This window comes from Strix uralensis, chromosome 1 (assembly GCF_047716275.1).
Source record: "Strix uralensis isolate ZFMK-TIS-50842 chromosome 1, bStrUra1, whole genome shotgun sequence".
NCBI lineage: Eukaryota > Metazoa > Chordata > Aves > Strigiformes > Strigidae > Strix > Strix uralensis.
Window position 1 is genome coordinate 156,987,799 of NC_133972.1, and position 21,992 is coordinate 157,009,790.

At 36.3% G+C, this 21,992-nt stretch overlaps 1 protein-coding gene across 2 annotated transcripts in view; it reads right to left on the reverse strand.

The window, feature by feature from the left end:
• The window catches only part of CSMD3 (CUB and Sushi multiple domains 3), a 759,152-nt gene that overhangs the window by 15,744 nt on the left and 721,416 nt on the right, over positions 1-21,992 (reverse strand). For both annotated transcript variants that reach the window (XM_074886756.1, XM_074886745.1), the window contains 6 exons: positions 18,502-18,675; positions 18,162-18,235; positions 10,303-10,414; positions 8,825-9,004; positions 2,997-3,062; positions 701-859 (listed from right to left, as the gene is read on the reverse strand). In XM_074886756.1, the coding sequence (XP_074742857.1) occupies positions 701-859; positions 2,997-3,062; positions 8,825-9,004; positions 10,303-10,414; positions 18,162-18,235; positions 18,502-18,675 (765 nt within the window). The remainder of the gene's footprint in view (positions 1-700; positions 860-2,996; positions 3,063-8,824; positions 9,005-10,302; positions 10,415-18,161; positions 18,236-18,501; positions 18,676-21,992) is intronic.

Genomic DNA, 21,992 nt, shown 5'->3' on the forward strand with positions numbered 1-21,992 from the left:
AAGCAAAAACTATAAACCCAAACATTTTTACACTATTTTTGTTTGCTTGCTTGTCAAGCCGTATCTCCAGTTTCTACTGATGGTTCACAGCACAAACAACTGCATATTGTGCCAACATAACCATGGCAACAATGTTCTGTGTGGCAGGAACTGTGGAATATCATAAACCAAGACTGCAATCAAAGGCTTCTTCTGAAATCACAGCATGAAGGGTAGCTACTTTTTTAAACTATATCAGCTAGTTTAACAAGTGTAATCTCTCCACGCTCTCCAAGTTCATTAAGTATCTCTGCCTTGCTAGGTCAACACATATCAATTTAATCATATTGCTTATTAGTTATTAATAGGCTATTATAGGGAAATTGTATGACTGAGAATTAAGAAATTCTCAGGAACAGTAATTTAAGTTTATTTACAATATTTAAGGAAAAGTATTAGAATTAGGATGATTTTTTTGTTCCTCATTGTCTGTTAACTCCAAATATAATAAAAACTTGGGAAATTAAAAAAAGGGAGAGAAGAAAAAGGTGGAAAAATCCCTACGTTTGAAAGTAACTGAACTAGAATAAGAAATTCTTTGATAAGCTAAGAAAGTTGCCAGAAGATATTAAAAGTTTAAGCATTATGCATAAAGTTACAGGGAACCAATGTATATAAAGCAGAAGAAAATAAATGGAAATGAGTATTTCTTATCCCATACCTGATAGCAGCAATTCCATATTGCTGTTTGTAAGTGTTGCATTTACTCTTCCTGAAGTTGCATTGAAACTGGTGACTGTCAAAGTCATGGGCTGTTTCTTGCTTTTGTAATTGTAAGATCCTTTCCATATATAATTTTGGGCAAATACATCATCAGGAACTATATACACATCAAACATGTTTCAGTACATTTTGCAATATTTAGTACTTATGAAGTCAAACATTCAAAAAAGTATATGATAAATATTAGCATTTTCTCTCTACCCTCTCTATTTTTAAGTCTATTGCGCATAATCTTCACATATAAAGCATAGAAATCTGGCATCAACATTTATGAAAGAAATGTATTTGTACTGAAGAACGCAACCACAACTCTACCTCCATTTGTTCTTTTCCTTAAATATGGACATGTCCTAAAATTAAACTGACTTCACAAAATCTAATTTAACAGCTGTAACCAAAAGACCAGATCCCGCTCACTGCAGAATCTTTTCTATGCCAGCACAGAGACATACACCTAGGATTAAGTTTTGCAGAAATTAGTATCAATTTAGATATCAAAATTTTACAAGCATATTTAAATGACATTGAAAGACTATAAACATTTTCTTTATTACCTAGTCAATTTTGCTAATGAAAAATTTATATAAGAAGTTTTATCTTATCTTCAAATGCTTAAAAACATTATGATCTTCAACAGGAGAAAAAAAAATCCCCTAATTTAAAATTAAAAATAGATCATAGACTGCAGGGAGAATAAATATGGTAGATTTATACCTTTACATTTAATATTTGTCATTATCGAACTGCAAAATTAAGTAATGCTGTTCCAGCAACAGTATGGTAAAAAAAAAAAAAAAAGTTACCTATCCAGTAAAATGAGATACATTCAAATCTTTAAAATCTTAACATGAGATACCATTTAAACAATTAAATTGAAGGTGACTTAGATGGGTTTACTACACTTTCCAAAGGAAATGTATCATGCTTAGCCCTATAATAAATAATCACTATTTAAAATCAGCACTTTGACATTATTTGGAGTCACTCTCACAGAACTTAAAGCTCTGGGTTCATGTATGAATTGGCATCTCATGTCAGATAAACACAGAAGAATACTTGCCCCTTCTCTCACAGGATATCCCAAAATTCAAGACTGAGGCCCACTGAAATACCTGACAGTCTTCCCTCATCATTTATTTTATGGGTCACAGTGACAGGCTGTCTTCACCATGGAGGGTAAAAGAGCTTTCCTAGTTTTTTATTTGTGTATGTATATGTATAGATGCATACAATTTTTGACAAGTAAACACATAAAAACAAAACACTTAGATACTGGGCCTGCAAACTGAAAGCAAGGGAACTGCATGGTGCAAATAGTCTGATTCTGTTGATTTGTGATCTCCCTGAAATTTATTTCCCTACTTTCAGAAAATCTGATCTTTACTTTTTTTTTTTTTTTTTCAATTAATTGGGATTGTACAAAAAGCTTCAGAATGAAAAAACTGATTGTATGACTACCATGCAGTACATCGACAAACACAGTTTTGAAGTCGTGTACAACCTGATTTAAAAAAAAAACCAACCAAACAAAAAAAAACCAAACCTCACAAACCCCCACAAAACCCCCTATGATAAGGAATCACTTTTAAATCTTTATTCATTATTGCTAGACATTAAATAGGGTTATAGTCAAAAGTTAATTCTAGTTAAGGAGACTTCTCTTTTCAAAAAATCTCTTCAGTGGACAGAGAAAAGTTTCTCTTGGATCTAGTCAGGACATCCAAAGATAGACTTCTTTAGCAAATCAGTGAAAACTGGAGTTGACTTCACCCATTTAGAGGGACTACCTTCTCTAGACTAAAATTAGCTTTTTTGAAGGCTAATACTGAAGTATTTAGGTAAAGTAATTTAAATTAGCAATATGTAAAAGAAGTGCAAGACTGTGAAAAAAATTGTGAAACAACATGTCTTTATTTCTGGGTGAGTAATATAGTTTCTGAATGGGTATATTGCATAGGATCTTACACAGAACACAGTAATTTCAGTGAAACCAATAAAACTCTCATCACATAACAGTTAGAAATTGTATATGAATATAAATAATACCATATAGTCTAGACAGACTTAAAACATTGGGGAATAATTTAATTAATGATGGTTTTGTTCTGTTAATGTAATGCCTAATCTAGGAGCCTTTATTCATTCTAAGCCATTCAGTGCAGTCTCACTAAATCGATTCCCATTGTGTTTTCCACAGAAATTGTTTAAAACTAAAGATACATCAAAGTACTTACCACTTAGTTTGGGACTTGGTGTTCCCAAAGCTGGTCTGGGATCCTTCACTAATATTTTTGAACCAGCTGTTAGAAAGAATGAATGACAAAAAGACAAATCAGAAGCAAATATGTTACTCAGAAACTAAGAAAATAATTTACATAACGGAATTTATTTGTTTCAAAGTATATAAGATGATGTTTTAAACTTAAATACAAATGAGATTTCAGTCAAGCCTTAGTATCACAGGAGCACACGCCCAATGATTTCTTCCATTGCTGCATTTTCTCCTAAGTCATGTCACTCAGATGCTACCAAGTCATTTGCAATACTCAGTGTAGGTTTTCACTTCAGAATCCACATTTCAGGATTCACAGTCATGGACTAGGCACCTAATATGTGAAATGTCTTCTAATATGTCATCTGTGACAAGTTATATAATTTAAATCAGGATCCACACAAAATACCACTGTGACTAGTGCTTTTACTGGAATCAGTGTAACACAAAACAGTGAAGAGAAACATATCAAGGGTGTTTTAAATCATGTTTTTCTCTAGGACTCAATTACATTCAGTAGTACTAAGGCACCTTGTGTTCAAGACTGAAAACCCAAAGATGAATGCTTAATCTCTTAACAGTGGAGGAGATCACTGTTTCTTTAAAGAATGGCAACAGAAAGAAACAAATGAGGCTATCTCCAACTGCTCAGGTGATTTCAACACTGGAAATTGGAGAATTTCATTTCTTCTCTGCTAAGACCAGGAACTCTGACACCACTGAAGATGATGAACTAAATGCAATGGGACAGTGTCATTTCCTGCAGCTGAAGCTATTTTATTTTGCAGAAAATAATTTAGATTCACTGGGCTATAAAGAAGACACATAATTCTGTCTCCTAATGTAAAATACTCTCATGCAGCACTAGGCTCCATTCCTTGCTCCAATGGTTATTTCAATATTTTGGATTTTGGATCTTGGCTTTGAAGCCAGGCCTTTTCTCTCTGATCGATACTCTAAAAAGAAAACAGACAAGAAAAGCAACTTCCTTCTCCCTGAGTGGAGTATTTTTCTGCATAAAAAGGAAACTTTAGCAAGAAGAACTGAGAATATTTTTCTTGAGTATAACTTTTACCTTATTACAGAAAGCTTGTTCTTGGTATATAGATTAAAACTGTCAAGAAACAAGGGCAGGGGTTGGAATTCAACCTGAAGTTCTCATGGTCTGCTACTACTGACTGATTAATCTCTATTTCCTCTCTGTTTTGAAAGGAAGTTACTGAACATCACTGAACACTGTTGACCTGGAGGGTGTGTCTCAACAGCATATGCTTTTTGACTACATAAAGATCAGGTTAGAAATATCTGGATCATGCTTTCCAAGGGGCTTTAATATAAAAAGCTGTTGAGTCAATCAATTAGCTTTGTCAAGGTGAATACATTTCTAGTCAAGTTCAGAACAGAAATTTTGAATACAAAATAAAATCTAGATACAATTTTTAAATACAAATCCCAACTAAAACAAGTTATCTGTGGAGTTTAAGTTTCTAGGTCCATATATTTGCTCAGTAGGACTTTCAAGATCGCAGTTTTGTCTTTAAAAGGACCAAATTCTGTTTTAATTCCCCTACAGATCCTTTTAGAGCTCTCAACTCCAAATGTTTTACTCCTTTTCATCCATTTCCAAGCTATTTTTCTGAAGTTCACAATCACAGGTGAACAACCTGACCTGGTGCTCTTCTCCCTTCCATAGGACAGAAAGTTTTCACCCCTCTGTAACAGGTAAAATTGAAAATATTTAAGAGATATTTTAATTTATTTACTTAGAGTTAATACTTTACAACATGTTGCTTATTCTTGACTTTCTCCACTGCTAGAAAGCAAGAAGTAATATATCTGACCCTAAATATTTTGCATTTCTATAACATTTTTTCAGGACATTGGGAAACCAAGTTATATCACAAGGTAGATAAACTCTGAGTTATACTTTAACAATTTATTTTTTAAATCTCATAAAGGTTCCTTACTATCAGATAGGACAGATAATACTACTTGTTTCAATATCATCAGCAGAAAATTCTTGGATCAAAATACAATCCATGAATCACATTTGGCCTGCCATAACACTTCCTGAGTACGGAACAATTCATAAGCTTCCTGGTAGCTTGCTTTCCAACACTTTCCCAAAGCTCTGCTCTGTTTTCCCCCAGCACTTGCCTGGCATGTAATACCAGGACACCTGTTTTATAGTAATACAAAATATTCATTTCCTATTTCCCTTCCAAGTAGTAGTACTTAGCTATATAGCCTTTGATTGCCTCTGTAAGAGCCCTGGGGATAACCACATCTGAAACATTAGATATCAGTAATCTGAAAGTTGCTTTAATTATTCAGGAAATAGAGTTCCAAACAGTTGCTATACTTGGGGATGTTTCTTATCTCACATGAAATAAGACATTCTCATCATGATTTTGCTATGAAGTTTTTCATGCCCTGCCATGATAAAGTATGTAGTAAAAATTAGAAACAAAATAAAATGTTTGAACATCAAGGACAAAGTAAAAAAAGCAAAGCAAAAAAAATGTTTGCAAATAGTGTATTGTTGCTGACATACCAATACAAAATAATATTAAACCCTATGGATTAATTCCATACAGTGATTCAAACATCTACTTGGACTTTAGTCATCCTTCTCCAATATTAGAGTAGAATCATACAATCGCAGAATCATTTAGGTTGGAAAAGACGTTTAAGATCATCAAGACCAACCGTTAACCTAACACTGCCAAGTCCACCACTAAACCATGTCCCTAAGTGTGACATCTACACATCTTTTAAATACCTCCAGGGATGGTGACTCAACCACTTCCCTGGGAAGCCTGTTCCAACACTTGAAAACCCTTTCAGTGAAGAATTTTCTCCTAATATCCAATCTAAATCCTTGGCACAACTTGAAGCCATTTTCTCTTGTCCTATCACTTGTTACTTGGGAAAAGAGACTGACACCCAGCTCACTACAACTTCTTTTTAGGTAGTTGTAGAGAGTGATAAAGTCTCTCCTGAGCCTCCTTTTCTCTAGACTAAACAACCCCAGTAACCTCAGCTCCTCCTCATAAGACTTGTTCTCTAGACCCTTCACCAGCTTTGTTGCCCTTCTTTGGACACGCTCCAGCACCTCAATGTCTTTCTTGTAGTGAGGGGCCCAAAACTGAACACAGTATTCGAGGCATGACCTCACCTGTGGCAAGTACAGGGAGATGATCACTTCCCTAGTCCTGCTGGTCACACTGTTTCTGATACAAGCCAGGATGCTATTGGCCTTCTTGGCCACCTGGGCACACTGCTGGCTCATATTCAGCTGACTGTTGACCAACACGCCCAGGTCCTTTTCCACCAGTCAGCTTTCCAGACACTCTTCCCCAAGCCTGTAGCGATGCATGGGGTTGCGTGTCCCAAGTGCAGGACCTGGCACTTAGCATTGTTGAATCTCATACAATTGGCCTCAGCCCATCAATTCAGCCTGTCCAGATCTCTCTGCAGAGCCTTCCTAACCTCAAGCAGATAGATCAACACTTCTGCCCAACATGGTGTCATCTGCAAGCTTACTGAGGGTGCACTCAATCCCCTCATCCAGGTCATTGATAAAGATATTAAACAGAACTGGCCCCAATACTGAGCCCTGGGGAAAGCCACTTGTGACTCACCACCAACTGGATTTAACTACATTCACCATAACTCTTTGGGCCTGGCCATCCAGCCAGTTTTTTACCCAGCGAAAAGTGCGCCCATCCAAGCCATGAGCAGCCTGTTTCTCCAGGAGAATGCTGTGGGAAATGGCATCAAAGGCTTTACAGCCTCTTAGACAACATCCATAGACTTTTGCTCATCCACTAACTGGGTCACCTTGTCATAGAAGGAGGTCAGGTTAGTCAAGCAGGACCTGTCTTTCATAAACCCATGTTGACTGGGCCTGATCACCTGGTTGTCCTGTACATGCCATGTGATAGCACTCAAGATGATGTGCTCCATAACCATCCACGGCACTGCTGTCAGACTGACAGGCCTGTAGTTCCCTGGATCCTCCTTCTGGCTCTTCTTGTAAACGGGCATCCCATTTCCTAACTTCTAGTCAACTGGGACCTCCTCAGTTAACCAGGACTGCTGATAAATGATGGAAAGTGGCTTGGTGAGCACTTCTGCCAGCTCCCTCAGTACCCTTGTGTGGATTCCATCTGGCCACATAGACTTGTTGCTAACCATTTCCCCTTGGATTATGGGGGCTTCATTCTGTTCCCCATCCCTGTCTTCTAGCTCAGTGGGATGGGTACTCTGACAACAATTCGTCTTACCATTAAAGATTGAGGCAAAGAAGGCATTAAGTATGTCAGCCTATTCCTCATACTTTGTCAGTATGTTTCTCCCACATCCTATAAAGGATGCAAGTCTCCTTAGGCCTCCTTTTGTTGCTAATGTATTTATAGAAATATTTTTCTTGTCTTTTAAGGCAGTAGCCAGATTAAGTTCTACTTAGGCCCTTCTAATTTTCTCCCTGCATAAACTCACAATATTCTTGTAATCCTCCTGAGTGGCCTGCACCTTCTTCCAAAGATCATAAACTCTCATTTTTTTTCCCTGAGTTCCAGTCAAAGATCTCTGTTCAGCCAGACGTCTTCTTCCTCGCCGGCTTGTCTTTTGGCACATGGGTGTGTCCTGCTCCTGTGCCTTTAAGATTTCCTTCTTGAAGAATATACAGCCTTCCTGCACTCCTTTGTCCTTCTTGACTGCCTCCCAAGGGACTCTGTCAACCAGACTCTTAACCAGGCTGAAGTCTGCCTTTTGGAATTCCAAGGTGGCAGTTCTGCTGAACCCGCCTCCTTACTTCTCCAAGAATCAAAAATTCTATCATTTTGTGATCACTATGCCCAAGATGGCTTCCAACTATCACACCACCCACAAGTTCTTCTCTGTTCACAAAAACCAGGTCCAGCGTGGTGCTTTCCCTTGTTGGCTCACTCACCAGCTGTGTCAGGATGTTATCTTCCACACACTCCAGGAACCTCCTAGACTGTTTCCTCTCCACTGTATTGTATTTCCAGCAGACATCTGGTAAATTGACATCCCTCATGAGGACAAGGGCTAGTGATTGTAAGACTTCTCCCAGCTGCTTATAGAATATGTTGTCTGCCTCTTTATCCTTGTTGGGGGGTCTATAACAGACTCCCATCATGATATCTGCCTCATTGACCCTTCCCCTGATTCTTACCCATAAACACTCAACCCTGTCATCACCATCATCAAGCTCTAGACAATCAAAATACTCTCTAACATACAGGGTACCCCACTGCCTCTCCTTCCTTGCCTATCTCTTCTGAAGAGTTTATATCCATCCATTGCAGCACTCCAGTTGTGTGAGTCATCCCACCACATTTCCATGATGGCAACTGTACCATAGTAATATTACAACTGTCATAGCTGTCCTGCAGCTGACACAATCTCTGTAAATAAAATTACCCTGATCTAAGTTTAGTAGGCATATTCAAAAGCATTGAGAATCTTACTCTACCAAGCTTATGAGAATGTAGTCCAAGGTTGACTCAGTCAGAAGTCTAAAAGCAGATATTAGCCAAGTATTTGGCCTCTGGAATTATATCTGGAATTGACACCTCTGAGAATGCAAATGAAAGACAAGTACATGAAAGCATATGTCCCATTAAACACAACTGGCAAAGGATCAGAGCTATCCTCTTAGACGTTCTCCCTCCTAGTTCTCCTTACATTCTGCCTTATTAGACTGCAAATAAAGAAAATCACTGAAATATGAGAGATGCAGGGGGAAACAGAAGAGCTTACCTTCACAAACTGGAACTTTCCCAGTCCATGTGCCATCAGACCTACAGGCTCTATGCTCTGATCCTCCTGCCAGAAAGAAGCCTGGCTGACAAGTGTAAATCAATGTATAACCAAGCGAGGGAAGATCCATTCCTGCCACATTAGCATGAGTTGGTGTTTCTGGTTGCTTACAGCTGTGAGCTACAGAGAAGAGACAAAATATCCTTCAGTCAAAATGGTGAAAATATTTCTTAAAAAATAATCTATACCCATTCTGACAGGTAACTAATGAAGAGAAAAGCATCAATTAAAAAAAAACATTTAATTCACATTAAAAATTACTATATCATCTATAAATTACTGGTCTGAGCCTATAAATGCACTCTTGAAAATGGACCTTTCAATTTCAAGGGAACAAGAACTAACTTAAACGCACTTGCACAACCAAAATTAATTGTCTGCATATGCGAACATAAAAAGCACACATTTTACCACAGTTAAAAAGCAGTCATGGCTTGTGAATTACATGACTTATGATATCTGTGTAGTATTGAATAACAGTAAATAAATGGGTCATTTCGAAAACACTTTGAAAGGTCAAGGAGAAATTGTAGGTAAGGCAAGTTTTAAATATCAGTCAGAAAAATTTAATTACCATTCCTAATCTCATGTAAAGTGTCTTAAGTCTTTAACAATCACCAGAATCTGAGAGTCTTGTGTTACCTCAAAAACAGCAAGCTCACCTTTCAACACACTGAGCTACTGATTTGCTGTTTGCTTAGGGGAAATGCTAGCACCAACTGAAACACTAATGTTGTTTTCTTCTGTGGATATGCTCTCCATACACTGAAGTGATTCTATAAGGTCAGACCTTATAAGGTGAGACTATTTCCAGAAAAATACAGCTGGCTAGCTGAAAAACTAGAAAGATTAACAATAATGTTATACCTTCATAAATAAGCACTATTGCCAAAGTGTAAATGATCGAAGATATTAAATGCCACTTCCTGTACACAAGTAAGAAGATTCTCTGTATTTCCGATTCAAAAATTTCCAATTACAAACCTTATTTTCTCCTTCTTAAAATATCCTGACTCTTTAGTTGGGAAACAGCTCAAACTCTTCACTAGAACTGATTGTAACTATCTGATCCAGTACAAGTTAGGGTTGTGTCGGGCTTTCCTACATGTCCTGTTCTCACTGCCTCCTCTCTTCTTTGGAAGGGTTACACCCTCTTAGACAGAAACTTACTATTTTCAGCATCTCTCTGGATCAAGAGCTGTCTGTTATTCTCATTATTTTGTGGTATTTTTTTTAAAATTTTATAGGCTATTGTAGAAAAATTCACTCACAAAATCACATTTCTAGCTGCTGTAAGCTGGTAATGCACATTTATAGTAAGTTAGTAAAACTATATAAATTAACTTTTTAACAATGTTACTTGAACTTAATAGCCCAGATAAAAAATGTGATAGATCAGAAATCTATCATTTACTTACGTATGCATTCTGGCTGGATTCCACTCCATGTAAGGTCAGGAAGGCAAGTTCGTGTTGTTGAGCCATGGAGAAGGTGTCCTTTTTTACACTGAAATTGAACAATATTTCCCACCTGTTGAAAAGTAGAAAACACAGTAATATTGTTATGAAGAAATATCAGTTGTGGGTTTTTTTCCCAAATTTGATAACAAACTCCTTCACATTATGCAGACTGATGAATTGTAATGTTTTTTCTGTAGAAAGAAAATTAATTTCACAGAGCATTTTATGAAATAAACATTTGTTTCATTCTCATTAAAATTACTCTCCCCACAAACTGAAATCCTCCATGGAAAAGAATCAAAATCTCATCTTCTGTGGTCTCTCTGGTGTGTTGCTTTGGGCCTGGAACAGTTGAGGTACTGTGAGTGTGGAAACCAAGCTTACTGTGGCTTCCTAGCTCTGGACCAAGGAGAAGCCAGTTAGGCAATCCTGCAGCAAACCAGGGAAGAAGTCATGGAGCTGAAATGGGTACTAGATTCTGCTGGACCTTTGTTGAACTACACCCCCCCTTTGTGGAATGCTGAATGAATTCACAAATTATAATGAGAAATACTTCATTAGAAAATGCATGGCCTGGTCAACAAAACTGTCTCATGCTTCAGAAAATATAATGTTCCTATAATATTTTAATTTTGGGTTTTGATGACAAGAAGTAAAAAAGAATTGTTCTTTATACCATGCAGATAATAGAAACTGGAACACAAGTACATTACAATTTACAATAGCAATCCATCTGAGATTAGTTTTTAATTATTATGCTTATTATGGGTATGTGTTGCATAAAAATGAAAATAGAATTCTTTAGTCAATAACAGTTTCTGCAAAAACAACATGGAATAACTTGCTCAGCATGTCCAGTCATGGTGACATTGATGAAAACGCAAATATTTCTCAGTTTCCATCAAAAGCAGGGAAATTAGATTACAAGTATATCATTCAGAAAGTAGTTTATTACATGCTGTGACTGGTTAACTAAAATATTAAGGTGCGTAGATCAAATCTACTGTTCTGTAGTGACCTGTATTAATGTATTTATCAACCCATGTTTAAATGAGAAGTTGAAAACTGAACTATACGTGACAGCACATTTATAGTTCTGTTTTGTTTTGGGGTTTTTTTATTATTTTGTTTAAATATATAACACTTGATTTAAATTGATGTTCAAAGGTAAAATGTGGACTCTTTCACAATAATTTAGTCCTGGGAAACAGCATTTCACTGCTACAAGTAGTCATTTGAAACTTTACAGTACTATTCCATTTCAGCTCAAGCTTCTCATCAGAACGAAATTTAATAATAACCCATGAACTACAGGTAGTAGCTCATCAACGCAGTATGTGATTTAAAATTCATCTCTTTTTTTTTTTTTCCTCTTTATTGTGTTCATTGGACTATATAATTAGTTTTAAAAGATTTTGAAGAAAATACACTAAATCACTTTCATGATTAAGCACAAAGTGGGAAAACACTAAAAGTTTTAGAAGTTGCACCAAATAGAAATGGAAGTAATTTTTTTGTGTAGTAAAGAGCTTAGTTAAAACAACCACCACCAATATATTACTTTACAACAAGTATTAGTCTTATGAAAGATTTGTTCATTTCTGTAATCTTCCTCTATCGAAGCAGTCTCCATTCACAACTATGGAAAGAACACCTGCCACATTTAGTCTTTTGTTGTCAAGGAAGACAATACTTCAACACTGTCTTTAAAACCAAGACCCTTTCACCCTTGCTCACACCAAAAATATTCCAACCAAACCCATTAAATATACTTTCTTAATGTACTTCTGAGTAGGAACTTAAATTTCTTTCTACTTTGTTATTTCAAAGTTGACTTGATGTTTTTCCTGAATATAAAATATTTAAGAAAAAAATATAATTGTTTTGTGATGTGGTGTAGCTGGACATCATGGAAGTCAAGGAGGTAAAGAAGTTAATTGGCTACTTATACTCAGGTATCTATTCTAAACTGTAACTAAGTTAAATATTCAAACTGCAGTAGTCAATGTCAACTTAAGAAATAGCAACTGTAAGGCTTTAACTGCTTAGTTACACTACTTCACTTATTTTCAATTAACATTTTATGTGCTACATTCTCTTTTTTTTTTTTTTAAAAAAAAAGCCCTATCTTTAGAGTGTGACAGTTCTCATGATGTGATTATCTTTCATATGTTAGCTCAACACCACTTAAATATGGGCAATTTTGAATTAATCAGATAACTACAATCTTGAAATTTTCATCTACATTTTAGTAGGATATTACCTAAAATAAATTTCTCATTGTATAGAATCTCTTTAGAGGAATAAAAATTCAATAGATCAAAATAATTTCAGTATATTCAGAACAATTCAGTATATTGTAATTCTACACATCAAGAATGGTCTGAACAGAAAGTTCATACTTCACAAGTTGAAAGGACTGGAGAATCATGTCCATAGACTCTTCAGACCTACAGGACTCAATGGGTAACAGCGAAAAAAGGAAGGAGGTGTGTTTTTTCAATTTTCTGTAACTTCTCCCTCTTCTTTAGCTGTCTATTAATGACTTCTGTTGGACACATATATTGAAAGAAAACTGTTCACCTGAAGAGCAGAACGCAGAGAAATTTTATCCACTGTCTGCCCATCTTCACTGCAGCTCTGCCTAACTTACGGCTTCACTGAAGCTTCATTGCCTAAACGCCTAAACATCAAACCAGTTCTTTAGTACTAGAAATATGTCCATGAGATAAGGAAATGGCTCAAATTGCCAAGTAAGTAGAAAGGTTGAGTTGCTGGCATTCCACAATTTAAAAAAAAACTCACATCAAACAACCAAGAAAAACCCACAGCAAACAAACAAAAAAACCCCAAATCATTGTTGATATTGCAACCAGTTGTTGCAATATCAATTACTCGATCCAAACCAATAACTACTAGTGAAACTATTTTCCTTATTTCCTCACAAAAAAAAAATGGATGTCACCTGTATTATCCTTGTTAGGGAAACACAACCTTTATATATGTAAGCCCCAGAAGTAGCATAAAAAATACAAGTTGCCCAAGTGATTAAGATGTTTTTAGAAGCGTTGCAATGCTACTCAGGATAATGAATAAATAAATAAAGGAATTACGCTCCATGCTCCTAAAATAATAATAACAATAAAAAGATTATAAACGATGTGCAATTTAAAAAAAAAAAATTTAAAAAGAGAGTAATTTAAAAATTTTCGGGAAAATTATTTTCCAATGTTGTTATGCCAGCGGCACCAGGTGGCGCTAAAATACAGCCTTCTATGGTCCTCAAAAATTCCCAGTCTTGAGATGTTCTGATCTGTTCGAATTTTTTGTTATACAGCTTGAATCGAAGCACTAGTGAGGAGAGCCGGGGAAACAGCTGAAATATCTTTGTTCACTGTACTCTCTAGTTTTAGGGAAGAACTATTCTATATGCACAGTCAGCTATTGTTTGGATAGTTCCAAAATCAACATCACTAGATTTTCCTTTTGCTAAGAACCAAAGATCATATATTTACTATTCTCTAACAGGAGAAAAAGAACAAGTATATAACATAGGTGAAATACGCCTTATGGAGTAGATTGAAATATAGTGTGGAGCTGCGGTGTGAGTGGTGTAAAAGTGTGTTAAAAACATAAATAACCCCAGGTGTATCAAGAATAACAGAGACAAAAAAAAAAAAAAAAGGCAGAAAAAAAACATCAAAAGCACACTCCTACCAGTGAAGCACTCCAGATTCTGACACTAACATCCCCCGCTGACATCAGTCTGAAGCCACAGGCCTCAGGATTCTGAGAAGCAGAAGGAGCCAGGAAAATTACATGGTGTCTTATAAGGCTTAGATGACATTTTCATTGATGCAGTGCTGTGCTAAAGGAGACATCTACACTGTGCTAGTACAGCATTTCTATTGGAATTTCATCCTACAATTCAATCAACACTAAAGGTTTTATAAACATTACATTCACAGAGGGAGATTATTTGCAAGGTTGCTCCACATCTGCAGATCAAGTTTCATACAGGATTTCACAAAATAGAACCAAAGAGCTAGCACAGGGCTACCGCTATTGTAATGCAGCTATTCTTTCTAAAATCAGATTGCCCTTTGGCTCCCTTCAGGCTTTAATGGTGGGGAAAATAGCCGAATTTCTACAAAAACGTATGTTGGAAAAGTATGAGAAGTAATAAATCTAACATATATGACTGATTGGTCTAAGAAGTTCTAAACTGTTTCTTCAATTCAGTAGTATCTTGTGTTGGGACAGTTTATGGTGAAAATGCTATAAGCTATTTTCTATGTTACTAGCAATATATCTGAAGAAATATTTCAAAACCAGTTTCTTTCCAAGGAGCAATTTATTTTGCAGATTACAGATGAAGCCAGTATTCACTAAGTTCTAAAGATATTTTGTCTTCATTGTAATACACTTAAGGTAGATTTGTCAAATCCAAAATTCTCAGATGAAAGGTAAACATCCTAGAAGTACATATTCATAACAATTAAAGCAGGTGATGCTACTCATTTACATGCCATGCCTGATATCCAAATAGCACTAAACTGGTATTTTGATGTTATTCGAATGCAAAAGAACCTGATCCGCTTCTGCTTGATGAATTCAATACTGAACAACAAAATCCATGCAAAATTCTGTTACCTCTTTGTTACAAAGCTCCTATTTAACAGTTGAAACACCATTCAAATGTGAGGTTGTGATATGTGTGCTTTTGTTAGTGTAGGTTCCAGGAGGTCAGGTTTTGATATGCCTTTCAGTCAAACCTGGAATTATGTTGCATATGCCTGAACTTTCAATGCAATCAATGAGATAGGAAAACAGATAATCAAGAGTAGGGGAAATGACAAGAACAAAAAAACAGTTCTGTGGAAGTTCATGACTTGACATTAGTATTGTGAAAAACAAGTGACAGTCAGGTAAAAAAGGAGGTATTGTCATTTGTTGAAAAACACTTAAACAGGACTCCACATATGAAGACATGAATTCTACTGTCAGACTACAGCTTGATTTTTTTTATGAGACAGAGACATACATTTGAAACTTGACAATTAAGTCATATAAGTGACCCTATTAATATTAGTTTGAATGTGAAGAATTTAAGAGAGTTTAAAAAAAACCCAAACTGCAAAAAAACCAAAAACACAACCAAAAATCCCATCAAACCCCCAGTTGAGAAAAACTCCTCACCCTGGGTTAAAGTCAGAAAACCATCTTATATATTCATCAGCAAAAACTCCTTGTTATGTGTTTGCCAACTGCAAAACCTTTTGCTTAATTTGGCATAAGCTCTTTTGGTCTATTGTTTAAAATGATAGACAGAAGATTTATCAAACAAAAGAAAATCAAAGCCATCCTATGTTCTGTGTTTTGGTATAATTTAGAATTATTCTTTACCTTTCTGCTATGGATGAAAACAAAGGTCATTATTATCCCATTCATACAGGAAGTTAATTATAGCATAATATAAATTCACTTATAATATCTTTGCACTTTAAATGAGTCATAACATTATAGAATATACAGTAATGTAATATTTCTTTTCAGGATCTACAGACAATAATTTGTCTAGAACTGATAATATTCATTGCTGTGTCCACCCAATAAAGAGCTAAACTCAGCTTCATCTTACGAATGATACTCCCACCCTGGTCTGTATTAACTAAGCAATCATATTAGAGTAACCAGAAATTGCATGCAGACATTTACTTACTAGATATAAAACCAAATTCGCTGTATGAGTGTGAGGATAAGTTGCTGGCTAGGTAAGAAGACTATAGTTCATGCAGTTTAAATCTGCTAGGTACTAACCTTACAACTGTGGGATCAAGATTGTAAATTCTGCCAGCAGCTACCCTTCTTTTAGAAATTATTTATCAGTTGATATTTTGCCTGGTATTTTGACAGTTCCATGCTAGCTGTGAGTGATGCTTTTATTCACAACTACAACAACTACACCACAAATTAGAAAGTCTGTGTTAGCTTCTTCAGTGATAGAAAGCTCATTAATATTCCAGAGAAACTGTGACAATAAAATTGTAGAAAATGGTCATTGCAATGATTTATTTCTTACACGGTTGAATAAAGAGTTGCCCTCTAGTATAATACTGTATTATACCCAAAGGAAGTTAACCCAAGGACTGCCCCTGTATATTCTATCTTGGCATGAAACAGCACTCCATTCTCTGGAGAAAACTGAGACAATTATATTACCACTCACATATGATTGTGATCTAGCATAATCTAAAAACCTAAAAACTGCTAAAACAATCACTAAGCAGGAGGAGTACTGGATAAAGGCCACCAAAATGATAAACCAAAGAAATTTTTGGCCATGAAATTTTGAGAAGTCTTTAGCTATAACCTTGGCTTCTAAAAAATAATTTCATGTTGTAAATATTTTCAAATTTCAAGGAATCCTTTCTTGCATTTCTGGCAATCTGCAGTTTTAATTTAACTCCTGCTACTAGACAGGCACCAGATACAAGCAGGGAGCTGCTAGCTTACTCTTCTGTCTAGTCCTCTTCACATGTCTGAAGCTTTCAGTCCTGACACCAAACACAGACGTAGCAGAATAGTTTAGACTCTCAGTTTGTTTGCAGCTGCCTTATCAGATTCCTAGCAAATTATAGGGCACATTTTTTGCATCTGTACACCATTCACCCATGAAAACGTCTCACTGACATCACTGGTTTTTGTGATTCAGAAAATCAGAAATTCAGAAGCATTTTCAATTTCACAATTCTGTTTCTAACAGAAGCTATGCAAACACCATTTGCCACAACACACCCTTGTAGAAAAGGCAACCAACAGCCTCCTGGGTTGCATTAGGCAGAGTATTGCCAGCAGGTTGAAGGAGGTGATTCTTCCCCTGCCCAGCACTGGTGAGACACAAGTGGGTGCTGGGTCCAGTGTTTGGCTCAGCAGTGCAAGAGAGTCAGGGACATACTGCACTGAGTCCAGTGATGGGCCATAAAAGGGAGCAAGGGACTAGAGCATCTGGAATACAAGGAGTGGCTCAAAGAGCTGGGATTACCCAGCCTGCAAAAGAAAAGGCTCAAGGGGAATCTTATCAGTGTGTAATAAAACTCACTGAGGGCTGGAAAGGTGACGGATACCTTTTTTTAGCGGTGCCCAGTGACAGCACAAGAGTAAATAGGCACAAAGTGAAACAAGAAAATATGTTTGAAAATAAAACCCCACATTTTCACTGTAAGGGTGATCAACTTGGAAAAGGTTACCCAGAGAGGCTGTGGAGTGTCCATCCCCGGAAATATTCAAAACCCTCTGGACACAGACCTGATCAACCTGCTCTAAGCTGACCCTGCTTTGAGAAGGGAGGTTGAACTAGAACCTCTCCAGAGGCACCTGGCCTCTGTGACTGTGATTCCTTTGTGGTCATATCATTCCAAATGTAACAACAGAACTGCTCTCAGGAAAAAAAATATCCACTGTTTTTTGGAGTGTGTCTACACTAGCAGTTTGGCACACGGTATACACACTTTTAAGGAGAAAAAGCCTACTTGATAAACAGTAGGGAGCACTTATATATTGGTGGGGAGATACTGAACTCCTTCAAGGTGAAACCAAGCAGAACTTGATCACCAGGGTTTCACATAGCGCATTGTTAATAGGGACATAATGTCAATGTAATCCAACAGCTAGAAATAAAGAAACACAGCAACACGCCAGCAACCATCTCTTACAGGGCACAAGCAGTTTCTGGACCTCTAATTAGAAGTTTCTAGACTTTGAGGTAGTATAAACATTTTTTAATAGGCAAGTTAATAAAAATTAGTGTACTCTACCTGATAGCCAAATGTGTTGTTTTGTGACCCATGCCTTGGCACTCCTGGATTTTCACAGGCTGTGCGAGTAGGTTCTTTAAAAAAAAAAAAAAGTTACAATGAATTAAAGACAAAACAAATTACAGTATTTTAATGAAATACACGAATGTTTCACAAAATTAAACTTGTTAAACGACATGTAATAAGCCAATGAGATAAACAAAAATAAAGTGACTTGATTCTTAAAGAGCATGGAATAACACCAGGATAATTCAAAATAGCTGAAAACTCTAGATTGACTTATCAGGAAAAGGAATATTGAGCATTTCAAGAAATTTCTATAATATGGGTGTAACCTTACCAATACATCGAGGAGAAGAACCACTCCATGTGCCATCTGCTTGGCAAATCCTGGTGCTGGAGCCAACCAAAACAAAGGGAGGATTGCAGCTGAAAGAGACTTCTGACTGATAGATGAAGCTTTTGCCTTCTCTTTTCCCTTGAGCAGGTACTCCAGGGTCACCACAAAACTTTGCTGTGAGAAAAGACACGATAGAAGTGGAATGTGTCATTTATTAAAATACAAAAAAATAACGTGAACTTAGTCAAGCAGTTACTCTAAATTTTATATTTATTTTATTAACCACAGGTCAAATACAGAAACATTTAATAGGAATTCAAAGAGAGGCTAGATAGCCAATTTTTAGTCTGTTTCAGTTGGCAGTAGTTTTGCTAGCTGTACAAAATGCCTACATAGTGGGCTTGGTCAGTGGCTTGAAGTTGACACACAGGGTTATACAATTTATTTTATTAAGGCCCAAATGTCCATAATTCACCTCTGCCCCAAGCCACATCAACCTGCAAATCTTCCTATAGATAGCAATCAGAGAGTGTAGCAAACCTTCATGTCAGTCTCCTGTCCTCTCCTGCTTCTGCCATCTACCCTGTGCTCGAAATTTTTGTATGATTAAAGGATTTGTCAAACAGATTTTAGGAATCATAAATTCTTACTTCCTTATCCTTCACTGAAAGATAAGATTTGCTATGTATGGAAGTACTTGACTTGAAAGTCAGAACAGCTAACAAAAAAAAAAAAAAAGGTAAACAAATTTCAGCAGCAATCTAAAAGTCAAACACTAATAAGATGGTATTAGACAGGATAAATTTGACTGATAAGGAACATATTCTTAAATTGATCTTTTCACTTTGTACTGATCAGCTAAAGATTTCTTACGTCTGTAGCATAGCATAACTATGTAAATGCACTGCTGGCAAATTTACTGGCCTTCTTCTGCACTATAAAGTACTGATTACTGTCAGAAGCTGGATTTTGAATAATTGATTCAGGAAATGCAATCAGCTATGGTAAACCCTGTGCCATCAGACTATATTATTCCCTGACACACCATGAATTCCAATATGGTAGAGTCTAATTTCTTACCAAACAGAAAGTGCTGTAATACACATAAACAGCCCAACACTAATCTGGATGTGTGCAATGATATATTACTAAAAAGGCCTGTTGTACAGACAGTGGAATTTTCTGCTCCACCTTTCTCTTCTACAGACAAAATTTAAATTACATCTCTTAAACAACCACCTTCAAAATACATTTCTATTATCTCTATATTTGTCACCTATGCCTTAAACTTTCCAAAGGACCTGCTCACATGAAATGGTCCTGCTCTTTACCTCTGACTGCAGACACTGACTGTATGGGAAATTCATTCACACACATCTTGTTGAAGAAAAGGGCTTAATCTGTAACATACCAGAAATGTATACAATTTCATGGCTTTAAGTGGAATGGGACTGTCTACAGAATTATATGCAGAATATAGGCTTCTGAAAAGATCTATGAATTGGGGATAGTGCAACACAGTGAACCTCATTGTGTGATTGACAGCTCAATGGTTGTAATTTATGTTTTCATTAGAAAATTCAGTGGAAGTCTTAATTTGAAAATACATGAAACATTTACAAATTTTTAACACAGAGTCTTGAAACTGTCTCCTGAAACCGTACCAACAGAGTAGCAACCACTCTCAAGGAAAAAAATCCTCACATTAATAAATGCTTTTTGGTAAGTTTATTAATTTTTTATAAAACTAAGTAATCTCTACCACTTAGTTATCAGTCAACTTTACCCAGTCATTAAACAGCTACTAAATATCTGCCTTCTATATAGGTTACCATGGAAACCAGGCACCATAGTAAACCACAGCAGTTTTCCTCTGATATTGGAACAAGGGACTACAGAATAAATTGAAGTTGCAGCAAACTGGAAGCTCGGTGAGTGCTCCCACTCCCAGTGGAAACATTTTCCTAAGGACTCTGAGACCCTTTAGCAGAGACAGGGCCGTGGAGCTCTGGCACTGAGACTGTGAGTCTAGACTCATTCTTTAAAGACATTTAATTGATTAACAGCAAGTTACATCTGTAGTTAGGAATTTTCAGGCATAGGCCTTTTTTTTTTTTTTTTTTTTTTTGCCATCTATTGCCAAGCTTATAAAAACAGCAGTCCTTTACTGAAATTACTGTATGAATAATTAAGTGGACAAATTCACTAGGTCATAGATGAGAAATACTCAACCAAAGATATGACAATATTCCATTCTGAATAATTATAGCAGGTTATAACTATACCTTGCATATCTTCAGCTACAGGCTCTATGGCACCAAGCTGGGAACTAAATTTCTGATGTCAAGAACTGCTTAAAGATTGCTCATTGAGAATGACTTTCACCAGCTCCCTCTCATTTCTGCCAGATGGCAGCTAGTTTAAGCTCTTTGACAAGCAATGGCTGCCAATTGATTTCTGTTGCAAGCCAATGGGTAACCATTGCACATTAACAACATTCAGTTAATGTAATCTCTGCATGAAACAGCCTTTAACTCCCAGGCAGCTGCATTTTGTGCTAACTATACCTTTTAAAAAGTTTAAAGGTGGACCCTCTTTCCAGAGCATATTGCAGTATTGAGTATTCCAACCTCAAAGATGACAAATAGCTTGTGGTATCCAAAAATGAATGAAGGACACAATATTTCAATTGAGAAGAAATGATTAAAATAATTTTTCATGGTCTTTGATGTTCATAACATAGTAGACTCTAGAAGAGCTCCATTTAGACAACTTAAACAACAAACGGTGGGTTTTTTTTCCTTCCAGAAACAATGTTTTTCACCATGTTCCAGCTCTGGCACACACAGTTTCAGCAGCACTAAGCAACTGTTGATGGTATGAGAATATCATTAGGAAGAAAAGGAAAAGATCATCTATATGATATGCTCTCATAGTAGTAGGACATAGGCAAAACAGAGAACATTTTTGAAAGGGAGACGTGCAGAATGCAAAAATTAGTAAAAGAACGGAGAACGGCATTTTGCAACATTTAGCGAGCTACTTGGCAAGCTCAACTACTTGGCAAGCTTGAATTAAACTTCAGCCGTGAGATGAAATTATCCTCTTCCAGTTAGACTCGTTGCTCAAGACCACCAAAACCATGACTTTCAGTGGTATAACTATTCTACAAATAACTACAGAACCTCCTTCTTCAGTGTAACTGATTGAATATCTCTCAGAAGCATCACAATCACTTCTTTAAAAAGATTTTTTAAATAATGAGTGGAATGACTTCAACCTAAAGAAAAAGCCACATTTGCTACTGTAATGGAATTTCTAGCAGTGTAAAAATCCATCAATGTTATAACTTTCAGGTTAAAAAAATTTGCTGCATAAAACATATAATTTCATTTAGTGTAGGGGAAGAAATAGACAATTGTCAAGGAAGCATCCTGGGGCCTAGTCAAAAATAGAAAAAAAATCTCTTTGACATCAGAGAAAGTTGAGGA